We start from the raw sequence: 23,518 nt of genomic DNA, 5'->3' as shown, positions 1-23,518 counted from the left end.
CACGAACTTGCACTTTGCCATCAGGTCCACGATATTATTTTGTACTTTTGTGGATTTTCTGTTGAGCCAAAAGCCTTTGTTTCACTGTAGGACCTAATTAAAACAATGTCCAATGTATATTATTGAAGTAATAAAAATATCTATTTTTGTGATTTTTGAATTTATAACAATATAATACTGCTTAATATAATTTACTTGTTATGACACCTCCTTTGGTCATGTATCCTTCTAGTACCAATAGGAACCTTTGCAGGAGGTGGTGAAGGAGTATTGTTACTGGTTAACAATGACGTCAAAGTACTTTACTATTTGCAAGACCTTTCTTGACTATTCTAACAGCATTTTCCGTATTTGAAACTGTAAAAATCAATGAAACATAAATATCAAATTGAACATATTTCAGAGGTATTTATGGATATGTCTAAATATGAATATAGTGAACAATTTAAAAATAAATTAGAAAAATGTAATCAATTAGTTGTATTTGGATCTTTAATAATAATTTTTGGATGTATGTAATTTTCAATGTAGAAATACATTGAAATTATTATATAAATAAAACATACAAGAGTTTAATTGCAAAACAACATAATAAAATCAAAATTTCCCAATTTTAAAAGTTGAAAATTAAATTTAAGTTAAATAATTTTAGCAGTTTTTTTATGATTATATTTGTCTATAAGAAATTTATTCATGTGTTAGTAATATGATTATACAAGTAATTTGTTTATAAGAGAAATTAAATAGTTTTATAATTTGTTAACTTACCTGGAACTGCTGAAGGAGCTTTCTGAATGCTCTTTAGTTCCAGAGCTCTTTTTTGTTGATGTGCTGCTCTCTGCATTCTTAATTGTTGTTCCATTTTCTCTTTGATTTCTTCAGGAGTTGCTTTACCGCTGACACTTTCAACAAGTCGCTTTCCTCCAGTAGTAGGTGAAGGATCATGTGCACTTCTGACAGGAGGCAACTTACCTGTAGCAGTACGAGTGACAGGCAAAATATTCGCTTTGTCCAATCTAAAATAATTTAAAAACACACATATTTTAATATACATATACCATATACATATACAATTCCTGCTTTTTTTATTTCTTTCTTTCATCTATTACAAATAGCTTCCTACATTTCCAGTTATTTGTTATGTGTTATTTCCTTGTGTAAATATTAAATATACTATTTTTGATTTTGTAACCATGTGGTCATAGATTTAAAATATAATTGCAATATCATTATCCTTCTCTTAATTGGACAATTGGGCTGCAAATTACTTCAAATTGATAATATTTGAGACATTGTTTGGCATTGAAAACAAATAAAAACTGTCATCTGCCAAAAATTTCAATTTACTTATAAGTCTAGACAATATTGGAATATGTATAATAAATTCATGATAATGAATAAGAAAAGCAGATGAGATGTACCAGAAATCAAAATAATATATGATACAGTATATGTATGGATTGAATGATACACATATGAGCAGTATTTGACAAATTAATTCACTGAAAATATGAAATTAAGTAATAATCAGGGCCGATCCTACTTTGAATGCTACGCCTGCGAAAAATACGCGCACGCCTTAGGGGGTGTCAACACAAGATTTGAATATGAATCATAAAAATTATAGGCGACATTATTGGAGCAACTATTTTGGGTAAAAAAATCTAAGGTAATATTGTACTATTGTATTGTGTTGAAAGTACAAGCAATGACAGGCAAAAAGCATAGCGGTTTCTGTATTAAAACTTGCATGCATATCTCATAGTGTAAGTACATGTACATAAACAATGCATATAAAATAAAGATACAAAATTTTGAAGAGTGGCAATGTTATAATTTTTTAAATCATATATATCTTTTTTTAATCAGACATAAATACCAGAATTAATTATTCTGAATTTTTTCAAAAGTATTAGAGGCAAGCATATGATAAGAATTGTCAATAATATTTCATCCTTTAAATACTTTAAATTGATTGCTATCATATTATATTATATTTTATTTTATATATATATATATATATATATATATAATATAATATAAAATAGTGATACACTTACTTGTCACCATATTGTTTAATTTCCCAAAGTTCCAGTTTATCTTCATCTACCCATTCTTCTGTAACCTGTGGTTCTGTATGCTGTGGAGATTCAGCTCTTTTACGTTTTCGAAGACCACTTCTTATTGAAGTAACTTCTACAAAAAAAAAAAAAAAAAAAATTGATAAGAAATAGTTTCATAATACATAAATTTTATTTTCAACGCAATATTACCTCTAATTGTTTTGGGTAATTCAAGTGGTATAACAACACGTCTTCTAAGATACTGTGTTTTCTCCATAAATTTTCCCACGTGCCTATGTTTCAATAATTCTAAAGACATGATCTCAGTTTCTGTTGTTACCTGATGTTTTCCATCATTATTAGATGGTTTAACCGCCATGTCATCCCATCTCAAGCAAGTCCACACAATACGCAGTTGCAACGCAACTGCTGCCAATGACCGTAAATGAACTGTACGGTACAACCAGCATGTTTTAAAAAGAGGCCTTGAGCAAGGGTATGGCCACACTGCTGTGTTTGGCTATTCAAATATAAATCACTTTTGAAGAATGTTATATAACATTGTATTCTGTAGTATTTACTTAGATTAGAGACAATTCTCTTTTCAAAGTGTAACTCCATTATTTTAATAACATAATATGATATAAATAATATAATTTTGATACTAAATCTCACTTTAGATTGTTTAAAAAGTGGGTTAATTATAACTTTTTTTTTAAGGTTTTGTAGGATCAACTAGAAGAGAATTTAATCTTAATACAATCAATTTTGTTTTGTTTCGATAGGACGTTTAGTTTTTTTCCTATCTTTCACGCCAATCAGATAAAATAAAAATAAAAAAAATTGGAAGACATTTTTGCAACAGAAAAAAATCGTTTTTTTTAAGCCTCTAAAGCAGTCTTCCCCCATAAATTCATTTTCATGGAATTTGCATAATCATAGACAAGGAACACTAATGTCATAAATATTAACAATGACTCCTGTTATAATTAAGCCTATTACAGAAATGTATTTTCAAAATCAAGCTCAATAAAATAAACGGTGTAAGTAAATTTAGCAACATATAAATATTTTTTAATACTAAAAACAAAACTGACATTTTAACACAACAATGATAGAATCATAAAGGTAAAATTAACAAATATTGCTGTATTGTAATTGATTTTTCTGAACATAAATAAAATAAAAATGCTCCTCATTTCATTATGAAATGTCAAGTTTGCTTTATGAATTTAAACATAATATATTTTATGAGATTAACACAATATATTTGAGGAAAAAAACATAATATAATTTACAAGTGAGATCCCTGATTTTCTTATTTCACCAAAAAAAATAAGCTGCGACAGATTAGAGCACAATGATAACAAGGTTTAGCTAGAAAATTAAAGAGCTGTGAAAAAAATGTACTCACCTTTGCTAAGTGGTGGTAACCATTTACAGGCAATCTACCAGCATGTCTAGCTAAAGTTTTTAATTCGTGTTGCGGTAATACCATTATGGTCTTATGTTTATTCCTAGTACGAAATGAAGCTACAACTGGATACTTAATGTGTTGTGTTTTCTTCTTTTTACCATTCATACCATTATTGTTCTTTAAATAAATTTTTCCAGCTGTGTTAATAGCTGAATATATTCTTTTACTGCCATCTTCTGCAAATTCAGTTTCAGGATTGACCTCCTCACGTTTGGTTGTTTTGTTGGTACAAAATCGTCTGTTTAATTGTGCATGGTATTGTGAATTGGCAGACATGGCACTGCAAGATAGGTAATTTTTTTCCTTAGAACTATGAGATAATCTATCATGAATATGTTGACTTGATGATCCATCAATGCTTTGAACGACTCCATCAACAATGCGTACTGTTTGAGTGACAGTAGTAGTGGTTGTAGTTATTTGAGTTGTGGTGATCAGTTGCTTTGCTGGTCTAGCTCTAGTATAATATTTTGATTTATCGTTTTTACAACTCGCCTCATCATCTTTACCATTTGATTTATTTATAAAATTATCTCCTTTAACACCTAATATCATTTCATTAATAGCTTCTGGAGTCATTGTATCCATGTCGTGACTATCCAAAGTGGATTCAAAGCTATTATTTGCATCATGGGATTGATTAACATTTTTGATATCATCATCAGTGGTAATATTATTTAATGATAATCTAGGAATCTTTTCTGAGTTATCAGTAATATCTATATCAGCTTTAATATTTACTTTTTCTTTAAGATCTTTTGTTTCTGATTCATTTAATTTCAATGAACTAGTAGTATTTGCATTTTGATGCTCATCTATTTTGTTGATACATTCTTCTTTAACAGTAACAGAATTAACAGCACAACATGATACAAGACTCGTATCATATGTAATTGCAGAACTATAAGCTTTCAAAATATTATTCGTAATATTCACAGGATCTTTTTCTTTGCTTTCAATTACTTTAGATTCAGATAGCTTTTGTTCTAATATTGAAGTCTTTTTTGAATTAATATTATTAGCAGAGCTGTGCGCTGATCTCAACAATTGCAGAAGCTCTCTGCGCAAATTTAATTTCTGTATGCACAGCGGAGAATAGCAATTAGAGACAACTGAGGTGTGCTGTCCAGTTAAAGCTGCATTACAACCTGGTGAATAACATTTATAAGGCTTAGCCAAGCGATTTAAATTAGCATATTGAACTCGTAATTTCTGAATCTTCTCTGCAACGCTTTTTAATATTTCAGTTTTGCCTGTAGAAACATCACTTTTGTCTTTATTTGTCCTTTCATCATTATCAGCACCTATTTCTTTAGCTTTGAGAGTACAAGCCTTTTCTTCATTCACCTTCAACTGAATACGCCTTGCCAAAAAATCATCCAACTTACTCGCATGCGCTATTTTTGGGTACAAAACTCTACCAGGTGATGTTAAAGCTTTGCAAACATCTATTTCTTCAAAACGTGAGGCAGATATCGGTAAAAATTTTACATTTTTCAATTCTTCGGGTACTAAAATGTGCAATAAAAATGTTTAAACATTACAATAAAACATATTACGTAATTTGCTTGAAAATAACTTACAATTATGATCATTTTCACTAGTATTTCTTGATTTCAAATATTCATAAGATTTGGTATCTAAACATAAAATTTTAGCTGCTTCTTTATCTTCAATTTTCAACATTATTTGGTGAGGACCAAAGCACAATGCACGACTTGACTTGACTGATTTAAATTTTCTAGCACTTGATAACCATAACCATCCCCAAATTCCATGTATTCTGTATTCTTCACCTTTTTGTTTCCACACCTGTAACAGAAATTTTGAAACTATTTACATAACCGTTTTGAAACATTCGCAAATAATGATTTTATCTCATTACCTGATGCTTCAAACCTAAAGTGTATTTCACAAAATTATATGTGAGTTTATTGCGTTCTTCTTCATCATCTTTTTCACGTTTTTCTCGTTTGTCCAACTTTTTCTTCTCTTCTCTTTCAACTGCTGTAATTCTATGTAATTTTACATGACCTAGTTGATCATGCCAAACATTAGCAAAAACAACAGATTTAATGCAAGCCTAAAAATAAAATAGAAAATAAAAAAATTAAAGTTGTGTATAAAATTATAAATTATTTCTTAGCATAGCAACAAACTTGTAGAATAATCATAGCTTTAGAAAAATCTGAAGGCTTGGTGCAAGCGCCAACAGCAGTTAGCCAACTCTTGCGCAGCAAACTCCAATTTGGATGCATAAATGCTGACTGAATTGAATTTTCAAGGGCAAGTAGTGTTTGGCGAAGAGTATTTATCAAGTAAGTTTGTGTACCTAAAATAGCATGCATGTTAGAAGTTAATTTGATGTATATAATTGCATTCAAATTAAAGTATACCATTCATTGTGCCAATCCACTTGAACTCTGATGCTGGAGTTAAAGAAAACTTATGTGATAAATATCTTTTTTTATCTCGATCCTCATTTCTTTGTGGTTTATTGAGAGCAATTACATTTGATGTAAATTGATTAACATACGACTTGTATGAGTTTTCCAAACCAAGTTTAAAATATTGAGTTCCATTATTAATTTGCATTAATTTCTGACGAGTAACTCTGGTAGTTTCAGTCACTATGAATTGAGAAAAATAATTAATAAATTTGTAACTAGAGTATACTTTTGATATTGAATTTCAAATTACCAGTAGTAGTTGTAACTGTGGTAGTTGTTACCGTTGACATCTGAGTCATTGTGCAATTATCAACATCATTACAAAGACTGCTTCCTGGTTCAACTTCAGTAGAGTTAGACTTGTCATCTGAATTGTGAGATATATTAAATCAATTGTCTAATTATTATGTGATAAAATATTATACTATACTATATTAACCACAGATGTAACATATTTTTATAATTTAGCAATACATTAAGTAAGAATATTATATAATTATATCTCAATAGAAACTAATATTGAAATATTAAATTACTAAAACTGAAATGCATATAAAATACTTATCATTTGAGCTAGTGCAATAAGGATTAAATAAAAAAAATGTAAACAACAAAATCATCATAGGCATTGAAGAAAAAATAATATGGTAAAATATGAACAAAACAAAAACTATGATGTCAAACAAAATGAGTTTCTGTTACATCCATAGTAGCAGCTAAGGACTTTAGTGAATTGTACCTAATGATTCATCCCCAATTTTAGAAATTTCTTGGCGATCTTTTTGCAATTTTAGAATATTAGCTAAAACAATGATACACAAAGATTATATATATATGGTAATAGTTGAAATATATAAATTATAATTGAATTAACTGACCATTTTCAATTTCAAAATATGACTTTTTATTCCCTTTCAACTGATTTGTAAGTGATTCTGTAAGTTCCATTTGCCGAACAATTTCTTCTTTAAAATCAGCCAATTCTCTGCAAAGAGCTACTTCAAATTCTCTTTTATCCAATACAGACAAGAGTTCTTCAAGTTGGGGCACAGTACTATAATACCAAACTTCACTTCCATCTTCACTTTCCCTAATTTGAAAAGTATTATAAAAATATTATTTTATGTTAAATTTAATCTTCAAAAAAAATATATGTATGCACATTTTAATAGCAATAATTATATTGAAACTATGATTTTATGGCGCCAAATAGTGAAATATTCTGATATGGTTTTATATGTAAGACATAATACAAAATAATTCAGATTTCCACTACTTTATGTATTTATATATAAACATTTATTTATGAATATCTTAGCAAAATGAATAAAACCTATAGGATCTAATTAAAGTGCTAATAACCTCTATTTAAACATAACAAATATTTAGTCTAGTACTTGCAATTTTATTATCAAGGTATAATGATTTATTTTAATTTTTTGGTTAGTTCAGGTTTCTTCACATTTGCCACAAAAAATCAGCTAAATTTTATAATCATAGAAGTATACTGCTGATAACAAAAATTCATGATACAAAAAAAAAGTTTATATATGAGAAACAAAATCAAACTATCACATCCTAAATAAGTAATAAAAGATAAGAATGTTTTTCATATTTTCTCACACAAATATTCTCCTGTCCAGAAACCAATATTTTCTTCCATGTCTGTCAAAACCAAGATGCTCCTGTCGACATAGTAATCCTTGTTTCTCAATTTGGGAAATGCAATCGACAACTCCTGATAGCTTATGCGATTTACAAATAACACACTGCCAGTCTTCTGTTGGAACATCTTCCAAAGGTGGATCGACACATTCCAAATGAAACACTGCAGGGCATGTCTCACAGCAGAGAAGGTCACCCAAGCGAAAGCAAATTCGACAATGATCATCATAATGTACAGGACCTTTACATAATTTATATATATATTAGATGTCAGAGCAATATAGTTGTTTTATGCTATATATATTTATGCTATATAGTTGTTTTAGGCCAATATTTTTATGATGTAAAAACTCTGAACTTAATTTTTGTTATTAAATTTGTAAACATCCTGAAGAATTATAAAATAGGTATCATCAAATTACAAGTGCTAGATTAAAATTATAAGCAAATAAAAACTTTTGGTATCAGTAAATCGACATTTAAATGTTAAGGATGCATGTTTCAGCATGTGGTTGTCAATTGATCATGATTAGTTTGTGTTGATTACCAGTTTGCATAATTCTCTAGTTATTTATAATTAACTAGATTATTAAAATTTATTGAATATAATCTGTACAATAAAAATTCAAATGTCTTAGACTAAATCCATAAGTGATACCTGCACTAAAATTCTGTAGATTTGAATCAAAGAGACTAAATTTATTACTGCCTACAATTTGTTACAAACAGAATAGAATGATAAAGCTAATATTGAAATACCTTCACTCATCAAATCTTCTCTAACTGGATTAGTAATCAAAAACTGGTCAGTTAAAAATTGTAAAACTTTTATTCTGTTTTCCACTGATGTATATGGATATTCACAGGATTCTAGAATATTTAAAACCTTTGCATCAAAAAACTTATCACTTTCAACATACACTCGGAGAACTTCTGGCCAAGTCACATTATCAATTAAATATAATGTTATATTTATACTGTCTTTTTGGTCAAGAGGACCAAAATGAGTTTGTTGCACTTCTTCTTCTCGCAATAATGCTTTAATTAACATTATGTGAACTTCCGTCAACAATGCACTCTGTTCTTCACAGGTTAACGAAGCACAAAAATCCTCCAGCCGAAATGGTGAGAGACGAACTAATTGACGAAAGTGGCGCAAAACTTCATATATACTTACAGCTGGCATTATTAAGTCTGAACTAACAAGTAAATCTTCTGATGAACTGGGTAACTTTAATGGAGGTAATTCTCTGTTCTGTAGCCATAAGGGTTCAGGGCTTGGTGGTCGAATAAGACTTATAGTTCTTCTAGGTGTGCCACTTAAATTACTGTAACTATTTATAGAAAAATCACTATCACTACTTGCATCTCCACCTAGACTATCATCTGTATCAGAATGGATTCCTAGCTGCTCCTCCTCCAGATCGCTTTTTTCACTCGATTCATCGCCAAAATCTGATCCATAATGATATTCAGATTCCAAAAAATCAGTTACATTAGGATTATAACCTCTTCTCTGGTATGCTGAACCGCTCAATCCACCACGTCTGTTTGCTTTTCGTTGCCCCCTTGTTCGCGCCCCACTGCGTCTACTTCCATCGCTTCCCTGAGGCGATGAAGCCCTAGACGCCGAAGGCGTACTCGCAGTCGAATCAGAAGCTTTATTTTGATTCAATAAATATTTTGGTTTTTTCAATAAGTGATACTGAAATTTCTTTTGCCTTTCTTGAACTACAACCTTCGGAGGCCGCCCTCTTTTCTTTGCTCCCCTTCCTGTCATTTTGCTAAACTCCAACTGTCACCAAATACCTTCTTAGCACATGTCAAACAATAACACACTTGTATACAAATAATGACACAAATCAATTGAAAGTGAATCCATGTTTTAATCGCCTCGACTTTGCGCCATTGCAATTGCAAGCTCAATCATGTAAGAACGCTCCGGTATATGCATAACGAATTTACATATGCATTATGCTTTATTGTCTAATAAATACAAATCAAAAAACCTTTTATAAAAAGTATCATTTATTAATATTAATACCAAAACATTTAAAAAACGCACAAGCAATTTCACTGACGCGAAAACGTAGTGTGAAATTAGAACATATCGAGACATAAGAAACGCGGCTCCTGATTGGTCGAACTCATTGCCGCCATGACAGCATTCTGTTGTGACAAATCTCGATCGTTGATTTATAAGCACTTTACACAAATTTTCGACAATTCATTTGTCCGCAAAGTCAGTCATTATTAATAATTATTAAAACACTATTATTTATAATAACTTGTTTAAAACAAACACTCATATTTATCGAAACAGTATGACCAATGTTGAGCTATAAAGCCATGTCACACACATTTGTTATAAGAGAAAAAAATCGAGCAAGCAAAATTTTCAATATTCCTTAAAATTATTTTTCATTAGCACATCCTAATTGAATTTCCTTCATAAATTGCTTCAATTTCTTCATTTCTATAAACTTGGCGATGATTTTTTATTAAAAAAATCGAAAACTACCAGGCGGGAATTTTAAATATCATTACTTGTCTGTTACTTGGAATATTATTTGGAACTTGGATAATCAAATCAGAATTCTTTAAATATTGTTACTACATTTTTTTCTATTTTCACTTGAATTAATATATCTTCAAGACAACTATAAAATTATAACAGCAGCGTGCGAAATTGACATCTGCAATATGCTGTGGTTTGACATTCTGTCAGCACCATTTTGTAAACTTTTTACGATCGGGATTGATATTAAAAATAATCTTCCGAGAAATTGAAAAGTCGAACGAAGCACGATGTATTCCGTAAGCCCCATTATTACTTACGAAAAAGATATAATTTTGCCAAACTGCATGTATAAAGTTAATAACATACATCATGAAAGCACCCACTTAAAAGGCTTGGATCAACACTTAACACAGAATTGCAACAACGTGTCTCAACAGGTTAACATAATATTAAAGGTTAAACACTATTAGATGATATTCATTCAATGTACTTTCCATGATAGTCGAATCTCAATATATTTATAATTTTTCGTAATTTTAATTATAATATTTAATGCAAAAACACACATTTTTTCAATTCTAGGTTTGATAGATTGTAAGACCAATGACTAATATGTCAGCCATGAATGTATTTAATTTCTTCCTGTCATATACTTAACAAATAATGAAAATTTGCACTTTTATTTTTTAGCTTAGCCTTAAATGTCACAATCAAATCTCTTTCATTGATTTATTTTTTACTTTTAGAGGCAAGTATTAGACATGCATAAGCTTGAAGAACATCAACTAGAGATTTTGAAGAAATTAGCAGTTTTGAAGCTAGAAATGTTATCCATGAAAGAAAATTTACTTAAAGAATATAACCTAAATAATAAATTGTCTTCACCAATGAAGGTAACAGAAGTCATAACATCTAGTTTGATTGTACCATTATGATCTTTTATTATCTTATTTAAATACTAAAATTTTTATATTTATATATTTCTAATATAATTTTTCATTTTGTAGATTGAAGATTCAACTCCGATAGTAATCTTTTGTAATCCTTTGCAAATACCTTATTCCCTTTTTGCTATTCAGAAACTTTGGAAGGAAAAAGAAATTGGATTTGAAGTTAAATCTTATGTTCATTCAAGTGTTTTATCTTTATCACCTGAAGCTGAAGAGTTTATTCAACAAATAACTCAGCCAATTTTTAATGTAAAACATATTTTGAGCGTCACTTTAATCTGGAAGGATGGTATTTAGCATAATATTTTTATGTAAATTTGAGAAAATGCTGAACTTTTATTTCTTTTTTTATAGTTAACGGTTGCTTTCTATGATTTGAAAGAATTATGAAACTAAACTTTTATCTTTATTGTTTTAGATAATGTTTTAGAAAAGTTTATTATTAACAACATCAAATTATTTTAAAATATTTTTTTAACCAATAAATGTTTATACTAAACCTGACCCGTTGAATAGCATAATTAACAAATGGCATTTAACACATGAGCAGTGGTTTATAATGTTTTGGTCAGTGGTATAGTTTCTAATTTTAATATTTGAAACTGATTGAACAATTCTTTTTTTGTTTTGCTTTATAAATTAAAATAATTATCAGCTAAGGGCTTGAAGGTTCAGCATCTCAATATGAAAAATTATTTAATACTTCTAGAGTATTTAATATTTATATTTTTTTAATTTATAGTTACTTTTGGTCCTGAGTTAGTCATTGGATCAGCGATGGTATCTTCAATTAGAGGAGAAGTTAATATTTTACGCTATCTTAATTATGTAGCACCTGGTATTACTGCAACTGCTTCAGATCATGAAACAAATACTATTTTAGATGTTTGCTATAAACTGTCCAGGGCAAAAACGCAGAAAGAACATCAAGCATGTTTACGGTTTCTTAATAGCAAATTAGGAAAAAATATTTGGATTTGTAACACAGAGCAATTGTCATTAGCGGATGTTGCAGTTTGTAGTACAATAAAACAGCTAAAGAATTCTAATGAAGTTACACAAAATATGACTAAATGGATGCAAAGATGCACAGAAGTTATTGGTTATTAAAATTAATAAACTGGTTTTAAATGCTATGATTTCTTTTAATTTTTACTTTAATTAATAATGTATTTTTATTGATTGGGTTCATTAAGAAACAAATGTAAAACAAGTTTATTGGTGTTCAACATGACTGTTTTTGATATTTTATGTTTTATACTCAATAATTGTTTGTTTTTGTTGTGTTTGAATTAAATTATTTTTATGTATCTCACTGAAAAAGATTAAATTTTTAAATTAATTTGATTTTTATTAATATTTGGATGGATGACTAGAAAACTTTATTATACATTTTTTGTGTAAAACTTAAAAGAAATTAGTTATTATTCTTGTTTAATGTGTTCATATAGCTGTTTATTTTATATCTTAATTTTTCTTCCTTTTTTTCTTCATCTAATTTTAGTTTTTCATTATATTTGTTATTTTTTGTTTTATTCTCATTAATTAATTGTTCTGTGAATTTTCTTTGAAATGAAAGTGGTGGAGATATAATTGTAATATTGATGGTGTGTTAATATTTATATTGGATAAAATCTTGAAAACCCTATTCATGATATTTACTTTTACAAGTAGAAAACAATGGAATTTTTGGAAAAAATTGAAAATTGGCCAAATGAATTTTTTTTTTTACTTTTTTCATTACATCTTTATAAAACTGCTGGAGCAAAATCATTTAATCAATACAAGTAAAATGTTTTTCAAATTATTCAAATCGGGTGCTTCATTCTCTCAAAAACTGAATTACCATTTTTGCCTCATATCTATGAAACGGCTGGACCTGCCTTTGCCAAAAACTGAAATCGAATGTTTTTTGAATCATTCAAATCGGTTGATCCGTGTTCTCAAAATCTTTGGCGAAAAATTTAATCTTGCATCCATATATATTTTTAAATTATGCCAAAATGTTCAGAAACCTTTAAAACGTAAAGATATATAAAAAAAATATTTCTTTTGTTTGCTATTACGGTAACTTACCCTACGGGAAGTTAATTATGGTAATAATGAACACATGGGTCCCATTGATCTGTGGAGGCTGTGCTCCGCAGTGTTCTATACTTGGTCTACTATAAAAAGATATGGTAATGGGCCGATTCATACATTTCTTGGTTCGAACGAATCGAATAAAAACCCTGATCGGAACGAATCGAATAAAAAACCCTGATCCGAATCAATTCGAAAGTTTTAATTGAACAAATATGAACTTGCAAATCATATCACAACTGAATTTGGTGTTGCTGCTTCACAAATATATATGTTTTCTTCAGGATTTTTTTTTTTAATTCAGAAAAACAAATACCAATTGACTTGATTAGTAACCAAAATAGACCTACCCGGGTATTGCTGCATCAAATTATCATTCATCAGCTTAGTCAATTATCAACTAGTACAGATATCAAATATCGATATTTGTTCAAATTAATATATGTATATATGTATTATATATATATATATATATATATATATATATATATATAAATTGCCAAAATAAATATGAAAATGTTTCAAAACCCAAAAATTAAATATTACACACCCGTTATAAATAATTGATAATTTAAAAATATTTTTGAAAACAATATACTAAATTCGCTAAAATTTTTGAATGCCCTAAAATGTTTAGATTGAAAACTAAAATTTTTTAAAAATAGTTTCGGAATGCGACAACGAAAGAAAACACGAATTTGATTATGAGCAATCCTCGAATCGCCTCGATGTATTTTATATGCTTTTTGATTACTTTATCCACCAGGATTATTAGAAAGTAATTTAACGTAACGTAACTAATTTACGTTTAATGTAACGTAAATTATGAATTAGAATTAGATCTTTATTAATATGAATTAGATTTTTATTTATATATACGTTTCGATCTAGGTCGAGACCGTAATTTAGTGGGACAAAAAGAACAAAGTTATTTGGTTATTTGGTTAAACAAAGTTATTTGGTCGGCAACCTGATTGCCGTTAAGGGCGCAATCTGAAAATTACCGAGGGCGCATCGGTATGAAAAAAAAAGATTTTTCATAACTTTGTTCTCTAAGTATACAATATATATATATATACATTACGAAAATTCAGTACATCGATAAAAGAAGAGTATGATTTAATAATACTTAATTATATACATATAATTTAGTGTGGAACTTGTGTGTCCGTATTTTCAGCTATTTTTTTATAATCGGGAATATAATGAGAGTTTCCCTGTTCGCAAACGTTATCTAAATGTGTGCCATTTAACTTTGTTCGGTATTTTGATTTCAAATATTTCATATTTGAAAACAAAGACTCGCAGTTGTATGTTGTTGCACAATCAGTAAATTTTTAGCGCACATTTCCTTAAAATAGGATACTTATTTTCATCGACTTCCAAAACATTTTATCATTATACTATGTGCTTTTAAAATAATATCATTTTGCAAGTTTATTATTTCTAATTCCACATCTTCGATATTACTATTTTCAAAATACACTGAAACACTTTGCAGAAGATGATCATCTTCGGCAACTATAAATGGGTTTATAAAAAAACCTAGAACGAGTTCTAGTGCTGCGAAACCTTGAAATCTTGAACAAAACTCTTCTGCCAATTTGTCTATAAATTCTAAATATGATGTAGTTGTAAAATTTTCTATATTTATTTTTAGACTTTCAACAATATGTCTTATATTTGGAAAATGTGAAATTGATTTATGCTAAGGTTATCATACATTTACATTAACCGAGGGCGCATCTAAAGTTGATCGGGGGCGCCACTTTGCCGACCTCTGTTCTAGCCAATCAACAATTCAAACATTTAAAACTATTTGGTTTATTGAGGGTAGTTATATATAATGTGTGTAGTTTAAATACGGCACAGAAAAAAGTTTTAAAGAAAATAAACAAATAAATTTTTCAATTAGTATAGAGTTAATTTATAATAAATAATGGATGTACAGAGTTGTTAAAGGGGAAGAAAAGCAAGAACTTCACTTGTATATGACGGACTCACATAGACGTCTAAGTAAGGTACCTTACTTACATATTTTGCGGTGCAATGCCATACTATTATCATAGATAATAAAGACTGTTATTTTTTTGTTTCAAATTTGCATTACTGCTAACGGTTTCCGATGATTTACTGATGGTCTTTCGGATTTTAATAATTTTCAATAAAAATTATAAATGGAAACTATTTTTCTGCATGAATTCCATGAAACATTCATTTCATTATCTTGCTTAGTTTTTCTTAAGTTTGGATAAGATTTAAAAGTCAAATTACATATGACAAAAGCAATCATATGCGTAGATAAATAAGTATAAATGTTCCCAATCTATTCAATTTAATATATCAGCCTCGGGCTCTGTCACATAAACTACGTTCTTTGTGCAAAATATATTATATATTTCACAAATATTTTGCTATACTCTGTTCAACAAATTAATATAAAAAAAACAAGTTAATGTATATATGATAGTGCAAAATTGTGTTCCTTGCGCTAGCTACTGATGTAAGACCATATTTATATCCACTGATGATGACATAAAATACTATGTCGAAACGTTTGGAAAAAATTAAAGATTAACTTCTAAATCTTTGCCTTTTATTTGATGTATGCCCTTGAAGAACTTACTCATATTTCTCAACATCAAAATTAACTACTTTAACATATATATATATATATATTACAAATGTATTCTGAGTGGATAATAGATATTAATTTGGAAATATGAACAAACAACACTCTTTTTGCACTAATTTATTAAATAATAATTTTCACAAACGTTTCGAGACTAGGTTTGTCTCATCATCAGTGTGTTATAATTAAAAAAATTTTAAAATATGGAAATCTAAATTAGCATGTTGTGTTTTTCATTACACGTCGTTCACTGCACGTTGTTCTTTTAATACCAATGTCTTCGGTATTCGTATTCTCTCCTACTTGAAACCACTTGAAATTGTAAAGTCACTCAATCAGATAGGAAAAAAAAAGGATTAGGGTCCAGTTGAAAAATAGATGTCGTTAGGAGAAAAAATATTCTATGATGAGATGGTTTGTTTATAAGATTTGTTATACATTGTTGTAATTAAAAGTGTATGTACATCTATATATAAGCTACAAAGTATGAATGAGATTCAGGTATGTATCATGTAATATATTGGTATCTGTCCGTAAATTTACTGTGTTACTTGTATGGGCTATTAACATCGATTCTGCAATACTTCTTTTAAATAAATCTTGTTCATAATATAAAATGAGTGGATTATTGAAATCGAAACTATGGCTGTTAGAGATAGCGTGGTCTACAAGTGTACTTTTTTGTTGAATGTTATTATTCTTACTTTGTTTGCTTTGTAATTCGTGCTGTCTTAATCTTTTTCTAAATTTTGGCATGTTTGCCCAATATAAGATGACTCACAGTTCAAACAGTTTATTTTGTATACCACATCTTTTCTTTTTTAATAGGTGTATTGTCTTTAATGTTTGTGTATATGTCTTGCAGTTGTAGTAAGGGTGACACGGATATGTTAATATTATGTTTATTAAAAAGCCTTTTAGATAAAGGTGTAAATCTTTGTCTATATATGGAAAATTCACAAAACATTTATTTTCTGATACAGACAAGTGATTTGAGCAATGTGTGGTTATTGATTGTTTGTCTAATAAAAATTTAACTCTATTTTTAATTATTGGGACTGATTATTTTGTAAGGGAAACTATTCATGAGTAATGTGTTAATGACTAATTTGATATTGTGATTATGAAATTTTGGGTTAGATAAAAGAATTGCATGGTCTACTAAACTGAGAACTGTGGATATCTTTATATTGAGAGGTGTAAAAGAATTAAAATTAATATACCTGCCTGACCAGCTATCTTTCCTGAACCAATTGGTAATGCAAATACCGCTGTCGTTAATGAGCTGAACATCAAGAAAATGTATAGAGTTATCTTTTTCTGATTCTTGTGTAAATTGTAAATGAGAATTATAATTATTAAATTTTTGAAATATGTTCTCTATATCATTTTTGTTAATTAATAGAAGCGTGTCATCGACATATCGAAAATATAGTAGTGGTTTGCAAATTGTAGAATTCAACACACTGTTCTCTAAATCTTGTAGTACTAAGTCTGCTAAAACGGGACTTAAAGGACTTCCCATAGGACATCCTCTAATCATAGTATAAAATTTATTATTGAATTGGAAATATGAGGCCTTCAGTAGTAAATCTATTCCAGAAATGAATGTTTCGAGAGGTAGTGAAGTGTATTCAACAATTTGCAACCATCTTCTCCTAATGGCGGTGATAACTAATTTATGTGGAATGTTGCTGAAAAGATTAATAACATCAAAACTAACGAAGGAAAAATTATGAGGGATTTTGAAGTCCTTTACGCGATCTACTAAACTGTATGAATTGTTCAAAAATATGGCGAATTAATCGTAACATTTTTTAAAATTTTGGAAAAGAATTTAGATAAATTATAATAAGGTGAATCAATGTATGAAACTATAGGTCTGAAAGGGCAGTTAGGTTTCCATATTTTAAAATTTTTTTAATTATAACACACTGATGATGAGACAAACCTAGTCTCGAAACGTTTGTGAAAATTATTATTTAATAAATTAGTGCAAAAAGAGTGTTGTTTGTTCATATTTCCAAATTAATATATATATATATATATATATATATATATATATATATATACATATATATATATAAAACAATGTTGCTTTTCAGTAAGGTTGACCATACAGTCCCGAATGCAAATAGCAAAAGCCGATTGAAATAGCCCCTCACTTTAATAACTTCGTACTTTTATTTTCAATTTTACGAAAATTACTAAAAATTATCAAAATGAACTTTTTGAACGCCTTGCACAAGTGCTAATTTTTACTAAAGTTAATTATGAAGAAAAAAATATATGATCATAGAATATAATGAAGTACTACTAAAAGTCAATTATTCTGGAAAAAAAATATTCAATCAAAAAACTGATTTTGAATCATATTTAAAATATTGAGACAATGCCTCCCCCTCCGCCCCGGGTTAGCAAAACTTAAAGTTCCCGTCCAGGCTTTGACTTTCAAAAATATGGTCACCTTACTTTCCAGTAACTTATCTTTTGATTCGGATCAAAAGTCGTAAAATTTGGTTAAATTTTTTCATTTATTAAAATATAAATATTTTTTATCTCAGTCAGAAATATTGTCTGATGTAATAAAGATCACAGTAAAAAATTTTACAAATAGTTTATAATAAAGTTGATTCTTTAAACTATTTAACGAATGTTATATAAACACATACAGATATTAAACAAATAACAAAAACAATATTTAATTTTTACGTGAAATTAATATATAACGTAATTAAAAATTCGGGAAATGAAGATAATCAATATAATTGTTTTAAATAAATTCAAATAGATTATTTATTATAAAATTTCTTTAATTTATTTTTTAAATTTGATTTTTTTGATAATTTTGAAATTTATAAAAAAAATTCGATTTTTTTACATTTTTGGGGACTTGTAAATTTTTGAAAATGACCGTTTTTTTGAAAATTTCGAAATATTCTCAAATTTTTATAAGAAATCGTTTTTTTTTAAATTTTGATGTTTGATGTATATAAAAATTTTCATTTTCGATTTTTTTGCGATTATAACTTACCCTGCGGGAAGTTAAAAATGTTATTTGGCGGTCAAAAATGTTTATTGTTTATTATATGTACATGAAATTATCAGATATTTTATAGAGATTTTAATAATATGCACACATTTTATGTAATTTTTTTTTGGGTTCCGTACAAAGATTTTTAATTACGTACGATGCCATGCACCCCACTAGTTATATTTTTATGATGTTATTTCTAGTGAAAGCACAATTTGATTTATAATAACAATTGTCTAATACATTTTAATATTTTTTAGCTTTGTAGGTAAAAATGAATTTTTTCAATGTTGAAATAATTAAAAAGTGTATAAACTTTTGTTTTGTTCTTAATAGTTCTTGACGAAGTAAAGGGTTCATCCCTTATCTACGCATAACCATGCATACGCATAAACATGTATATATACATATATACACACATAAATGAGGAAAGATGGAATCCCTAATTCAAAAAATTTAAATCATAAATAAAATTTAAATTTAAAAATTAGCAAAAAAGAACTGAAGCATAGATAAAAGAAGAGTATAAAGAAGAGTGAACTGAAGTCTGTTTTGATTTTATTCATTCTATTTGGTCCAGTAACATCTTAAAACCTGTACTGATATTTCCACGCTAAAATCGAAGTAAATTGAAGTAAATGTCACCTGTACCCTATAATTTTCTAGGAAAAACTGAAAAGGACGATGACCAATGGACAAAAAAGTCACTTCAAATATACTCTTCTTCTATATAAGAAAAAAAGCGACAAAAATGGGATACTGAACTGAATACTGTTTGGATTTGTTACGGTTGCCATCGTTACCATCCTACAAAATTTTAATATGTGTGATCTAAGAACCGCAGCATGCTCTTCCCTGTTCAACTGACGGCTATTGCAGATTTGTAGTCACATTATGTGACATTTTCTTGACGTTATTTATTCCTTAGCGTGAACAAATTGTCGGAATGGCTAATGCCGAGAAGGAAGAAGCAACAATTCTGGTAAATTATTGTAAATATTTCATCCTCAGCGCGATTTTACTTAATATTGATATATAATCCGCTTGTAGTCTTTGTAAAAAATCTTCCGTAATTAACTTTTGACAGTGCTAGGTTATGTGTAAAATATATTTCGAACTATTCCCTTTTGTGATTTTTATACGTATATATTTAACCAACTTTAACCATTTGTTTTTTTATAGCAAATAGAATTTGAGTGGGTACTCCACGAGGAAGTCCATGCCGTTTTACATCAGTTACATGCTATATTAGTGGTAACTATTCCATTATATGATTAATTTCCACTATTTATTATCATAAACAAAACGATTGATTTTTAGGAGTGCGCTCACCGTTTTCCTGTGCCTTTATATGGTAATGAGGGATCTAAACAAGATAAATTTGTGCTTACATTACCACAAGAACAATTGAAGTGTGTTGTGACTCTAACAGGAGATAGCATAACTCATGCGGTATTAATGTTTTTAATTGATTAAAATATTATTGTGCAATAATTTTATAGATCTATTTGTTATTCATCCATTCAAATCCCCTAAAAACTGTTTTTTTTAATACTGTTTCATTCAGTTTTTAACAATGTTTGAAGTATGGTCAAGGAGTATTTAATAGTTACTAAAAAGGAAAATGCTACCATTTCAGTTATTTAGGCTTTAAGTTAAAGGGTATTTAAATGTATTTTCTTGGTGCAATATGTGATATTAAAAAAAAAATTCTTTTATCAAAATCCAAATCAATATAATTTGAAATATGTCGCAAAAAAACAAACAATAAGAGAAATAAATGTATTTGAATGATAGTATATAATTACCTTTTGAATTTGATATTACTGTATTATTTTTTTTAAATGTCAGATACTTTGTAGCTATATATTCTTACCTCAGATTTAGTTAGAGCTGTTTTTTTATTTCAATTTTAATGGCAAGATTATATAGAAATTCATATTTTTATAAGTTCTCAATAACTGGGTTGACCCTGCCAAGTAACATAAAATTCATAATCATTTGTTAAAAAATTTATATTAAATAATTTTTAAACTTTCTAATTTCTTTATGTACATTGAAATTATATTTTTCTATTTTAGGATATTAATTTTAAAGTTCAGAGACAGCCCAATGCTATATTCCGTACAAATATTGTGCAAGATTCTCCATGGAAATTGCAACAGGTTCAAGATGCTGCCAATCACCTACAACAAGCTATAAATCATATTGATAATGTTGACAAACATTATGAATTCAGGTACATTAGAATAGTCAACTAAAAATATTAAAGCTTTCAATAACATCTATAGTGCAGAAAATTATTTTCTTATTGTAATACTTGCTGAAAGTATTGAATTACAGAGAAATTTTAAAGTTAGATTATTTAGATTTTTGGCTTTAAATTTGACACTTGGATCATTTTTATTTGAATATAGAACTCCTCAACACTTAAATTATTGTCAATTAATATTTGAAAAACTTCAAAATGTTCAAATTGTCAATAATGCTGGATGTAGTTATTATGCAAGAATTCATAATAATACTTTTTTCATATCTACATATGTACTAAAAATTATTTGAATAATTTTTTAGGTCTTCTGAAGAGATCATGCACATTTTGGGTAACATACTTGGTGCTCTACAGCGCGGAAGAACAAGTTTAATTGTTCCAAAGAAAAGGGCAATTGATGAACTAATGAAGAGTAGGAATATGGTAATTTAACTTAACATATGATGGTTACAGATTATTGATATGGTAATTTTTATACTTCATGTTTTAAAACAGAAATCTTTATCACCAAATTTGCCAGAAGATTTGGCACTGAGTTTTTATATTCAAAGCCATAAATTGATATTTGCTGTGTATCAATTAGTGAATGAGCATGGGACAGTGAGGTTCGATTCAGCACAAGCAGAATGTTCAGTGCCCTGGCTCAATGAAGTATTAGTTCTATTCACAGTTGCACTTCAACTGTGCCAGCAACTAAAAGATAAGGTAACAGTAATTTACATTCTTATACATAAATATCAAAATATATCAAACTAATATTACAATTAAATCAAATAAGAGTTATGTCATTTTAACTTTCCGAAGGAGAAGTTTATGTTTTCATCAAAAAATCCGATTTGCTAATTTTATGTTATTTCGACATTTCAAGCAATTCTGAATTGAATGAGGCCAAATTTGGAAAAAGTATGTGTGTGTGTGTGGTGTGTGTATGTGAACAGATTTTTTGCCGTAAATTGACGTTTTCTCAAAAATGGACCGATTTCAAAAATTTAAAAACCATTCGATGAGTCTCGATGAAGACTATCATTTGTCAGTTTTGCGCTACGATCGGCCAAGCCGTTTCATTGTAAATCGCAGAAAAGTGAAAATTTTTTTGTCCACGTTTTTGCCTGCAATTCTGAATTGATTATGAAAGTTCAAAAATTGTTCAAAAGATATTAGTTGGGAATCATGCTGATTAGTGTGTGTGCCAAACACACACTAATATATATATATATATATATATATATATATATATATATATATGTATGTATGTATGCGTGTATGTGTATCTATCATGGAACTTATTTTTGTTTTAGATTTGCGTGTTCGCGCAATATAAAGATTTTACAGTTGGTTCAAGATCACCTTCTGCAATGTCAGTTTAAATACAACAGGCGCAAAGGTGATTCAATAGTATTTGGAAAGTAGTACTACGTAATAAATTGGAAAACTTGCAAAGTTTTAAAGCCTTGAAATTTAAACAATGTTTACTTGATAAGTGTTATTGACATCACAGTGTTGGAAATCAATTAGATTAATCAGTTAGGTATTTTATTTTGCAGCAATAAGTAGTTCTTGCTGAAAATTAAATAAAGCACATCCACATTATACATTTTCAATCTTACATATATTATATATTTGTATATGATCACAAATTGTTGTCAATAATTTAAAATTATTGGTTATAATTTTAGTGCAGTATGTTTTATTCTTAAATTTATAAAGCAAAGTTAGGCCAATGATATTGAAATTATGCTGAAGTATTATGCCATTTTGGGAAATTATGTACAAAAATTGCTTCGACACTTTGAAAATCTCTTGAAGGTTCTGAAAGGAATCTCTTCTATATATTTCAAATATGTATTCCTAGATTAGTTTTTTACTTTATATATGTTAGGGTGTAGATTTTAATGTCAAGGCAAAACGGGATGATAGTATTAACCTTAACTGTCTCTTAGAACAGGTCAATATCATCATCTCATTTCAGCTTGATGTCATGATCTAGGACATCCTATATATATATATATATATATATATATATATATATATATATATATACAGATTATAGTGTGTTCTTATTTACATAACTTATATTTATTCATTCCATAACACAAAATTTTCTCGATAAATACTTATAAATGAATAATTAAGAACAAAAAGGCTTTTTCAAAGGCATTCATCTAGTTTTTAAAAATTTATTCTAAATAAATCCATGCTGAAAACTTTTTAAAACATCCTTTTTGATTTTTTAAAAAATTACGGAAGCATGATTGTTTTATTTTCAATAGTTGCATGAATGCTTGTTAAAAAGAGTACTTTTTAATTTTATGTGTATGTACGGTGTGTATATATATATATTAGGGTGGTCCTTAAAATGGTCGTTTTCGAAT

At 28.3% G+C, this 23,518-nt stretch overlaps 3 protein-coding genes across 3 annotated transcripts; 2 read left to right on the top strand and 1 right to left on the bottom strand.

Moving 5' to 3' along the window:
• Window positions 1-301: 301 nt before the first annotated feature.
• Window positions 302-9,726, bottom strand: LOC113376515 (nucleosome-remodeling factor subunit NURF301-like; the record flags this gene model as incomplete). Its single annotated transcript, XM_026616498.1, has 14 exons — window positions 8,415-9,726; window positions 7,614-7,896; window positions 6,869-7,080; window positions 6,730-6,792; window positions 6,241-6,357; window positions 5,937-6,170; window positions 5,700-5,872; window positions 5,426-5,623; window positions 5,124-5,352; window positions 3,478-5,051; window positions 2,274-2,583; window positions 2,061-2,196; window positions 769-1,016; window positions 302-357 (listed from the first exon to the last, which is right to left on the bottom strand). Coding segments are annotated over exons 1-14 (4,854 nt in total), but the record flags the coding sequence as incomplete, so codon positions are not given.
• Window positions 9,727-10,288: 562 nt separating this feature from the next.
• On the top strand, window positions 10,289-12,236 carry LOC113376336 (probable aminoacyl tRNA synthase complex-interacting multifunctional protein 2). The gene is made up of 4 exons (XM_026616276.1): window positions 10,289-10,613; window positions 10,923-11,069; window positions 11,184-11,415; window positions 11,869-12,236. The coding sequence occupies exons 1-4, from the start codon at window positions 10,464-10,466 to the stop codon at window positions 12,234-12,236; spliced, it is 897 nt and encodes a 298-aa protein (XP_026472061.1). The 5' UTR covers window positions 10,289-10,463.
• Window positions 12,237-19,734: 7,498 nt separating this feature from the next.
• Window positions 19,735-22,727, top strand: LOC113376436 (protein rogdi-like). The gene is made up of 7 exons (XM_026616383.1): window positions 19,735-19,856; window positions 20,057-20,128; window positions 20,195-20,326; window positions 20,956-21,113; window positions 21,449-21,569; window positions 21,642-21,851; window positions 22,445-22,727. Exons 1-7 carry the CDS (start codon window positions 19,821-19,823, stop codon window positions 22,511-22,513), a joined length of 798 nt encoding a protein of 265 aa, XP_026472168.1. The 5' UTR covers window positions 19,735-19,820; the 3' UTR covers window positions 22,514-22,727.
• The last annotated feature ends 791 nt before the right edge of the window (window positions 22,728-23,518 follow it).

Source organism: Ctenocephalides felis, unplaced genomic scaffold, assembly GCF_003426905.1.
Source record: "Ctenocephalides felis isolate EL2017-DRISC unplaced genomic scaffold, ASM342690v1 CF-g0.4_SCAFFOLD_00119, whole genome shotgun sequence".
Taxonomy (NCBI): Eukaryota; Metazoa; Arthropoda; class Insecta; order Siphonaptera; family Pulicidae; genus Ctenocephalides; species Ctenocephalides felis.
This window is presented reverse-complemented; position numbering and strand designations above follow the sequence as displayed.

Bases quoted from the DNA above. Each gene is read 5' to 3' on its own strand.
- LOC113376336 (XM_026616276.1), top strand. From the start codon at position 10,464: ATGTATTCCGTAAGCCCCATTATTACTTACGAAAAAGATATAATTTTG. The intron at 10,614-10,922 runs GTTAACATAATA...TTTTACTTTTAG, and splicing joins GCAACAACGTGTCTCAACAG to AGGCAAGTATTAGACATGCA. The intron at 11,070-11,183 runs GTAACAGAAGTC...TTCATTTTGTAG, and splicing joins AATTGTCTTCACCAATGAAG to ATTGAAGATTCAACTCCGAT.
- LOC113376436 (XM_026616383.1), top strand. From the start codon at position 19,821: ATGGCTAATGCCGAGAAGGAAGAAGCAACAATTCTG. The intron at 21,114-21,448 runs GTACATTAGAAT...ATAATTTTTTAG, and splicing joins GACAAACATTATGAATTCAG to GTCTTCTGAAGAGATCATGC. The intron at 21,852-22,444 runs GTAACAGTAATT...TTTTTGTTTTAG, and splicing joins GCCAGCAACTAAAAGATAAG to ATTTGCGTGTTCGCGCAATA.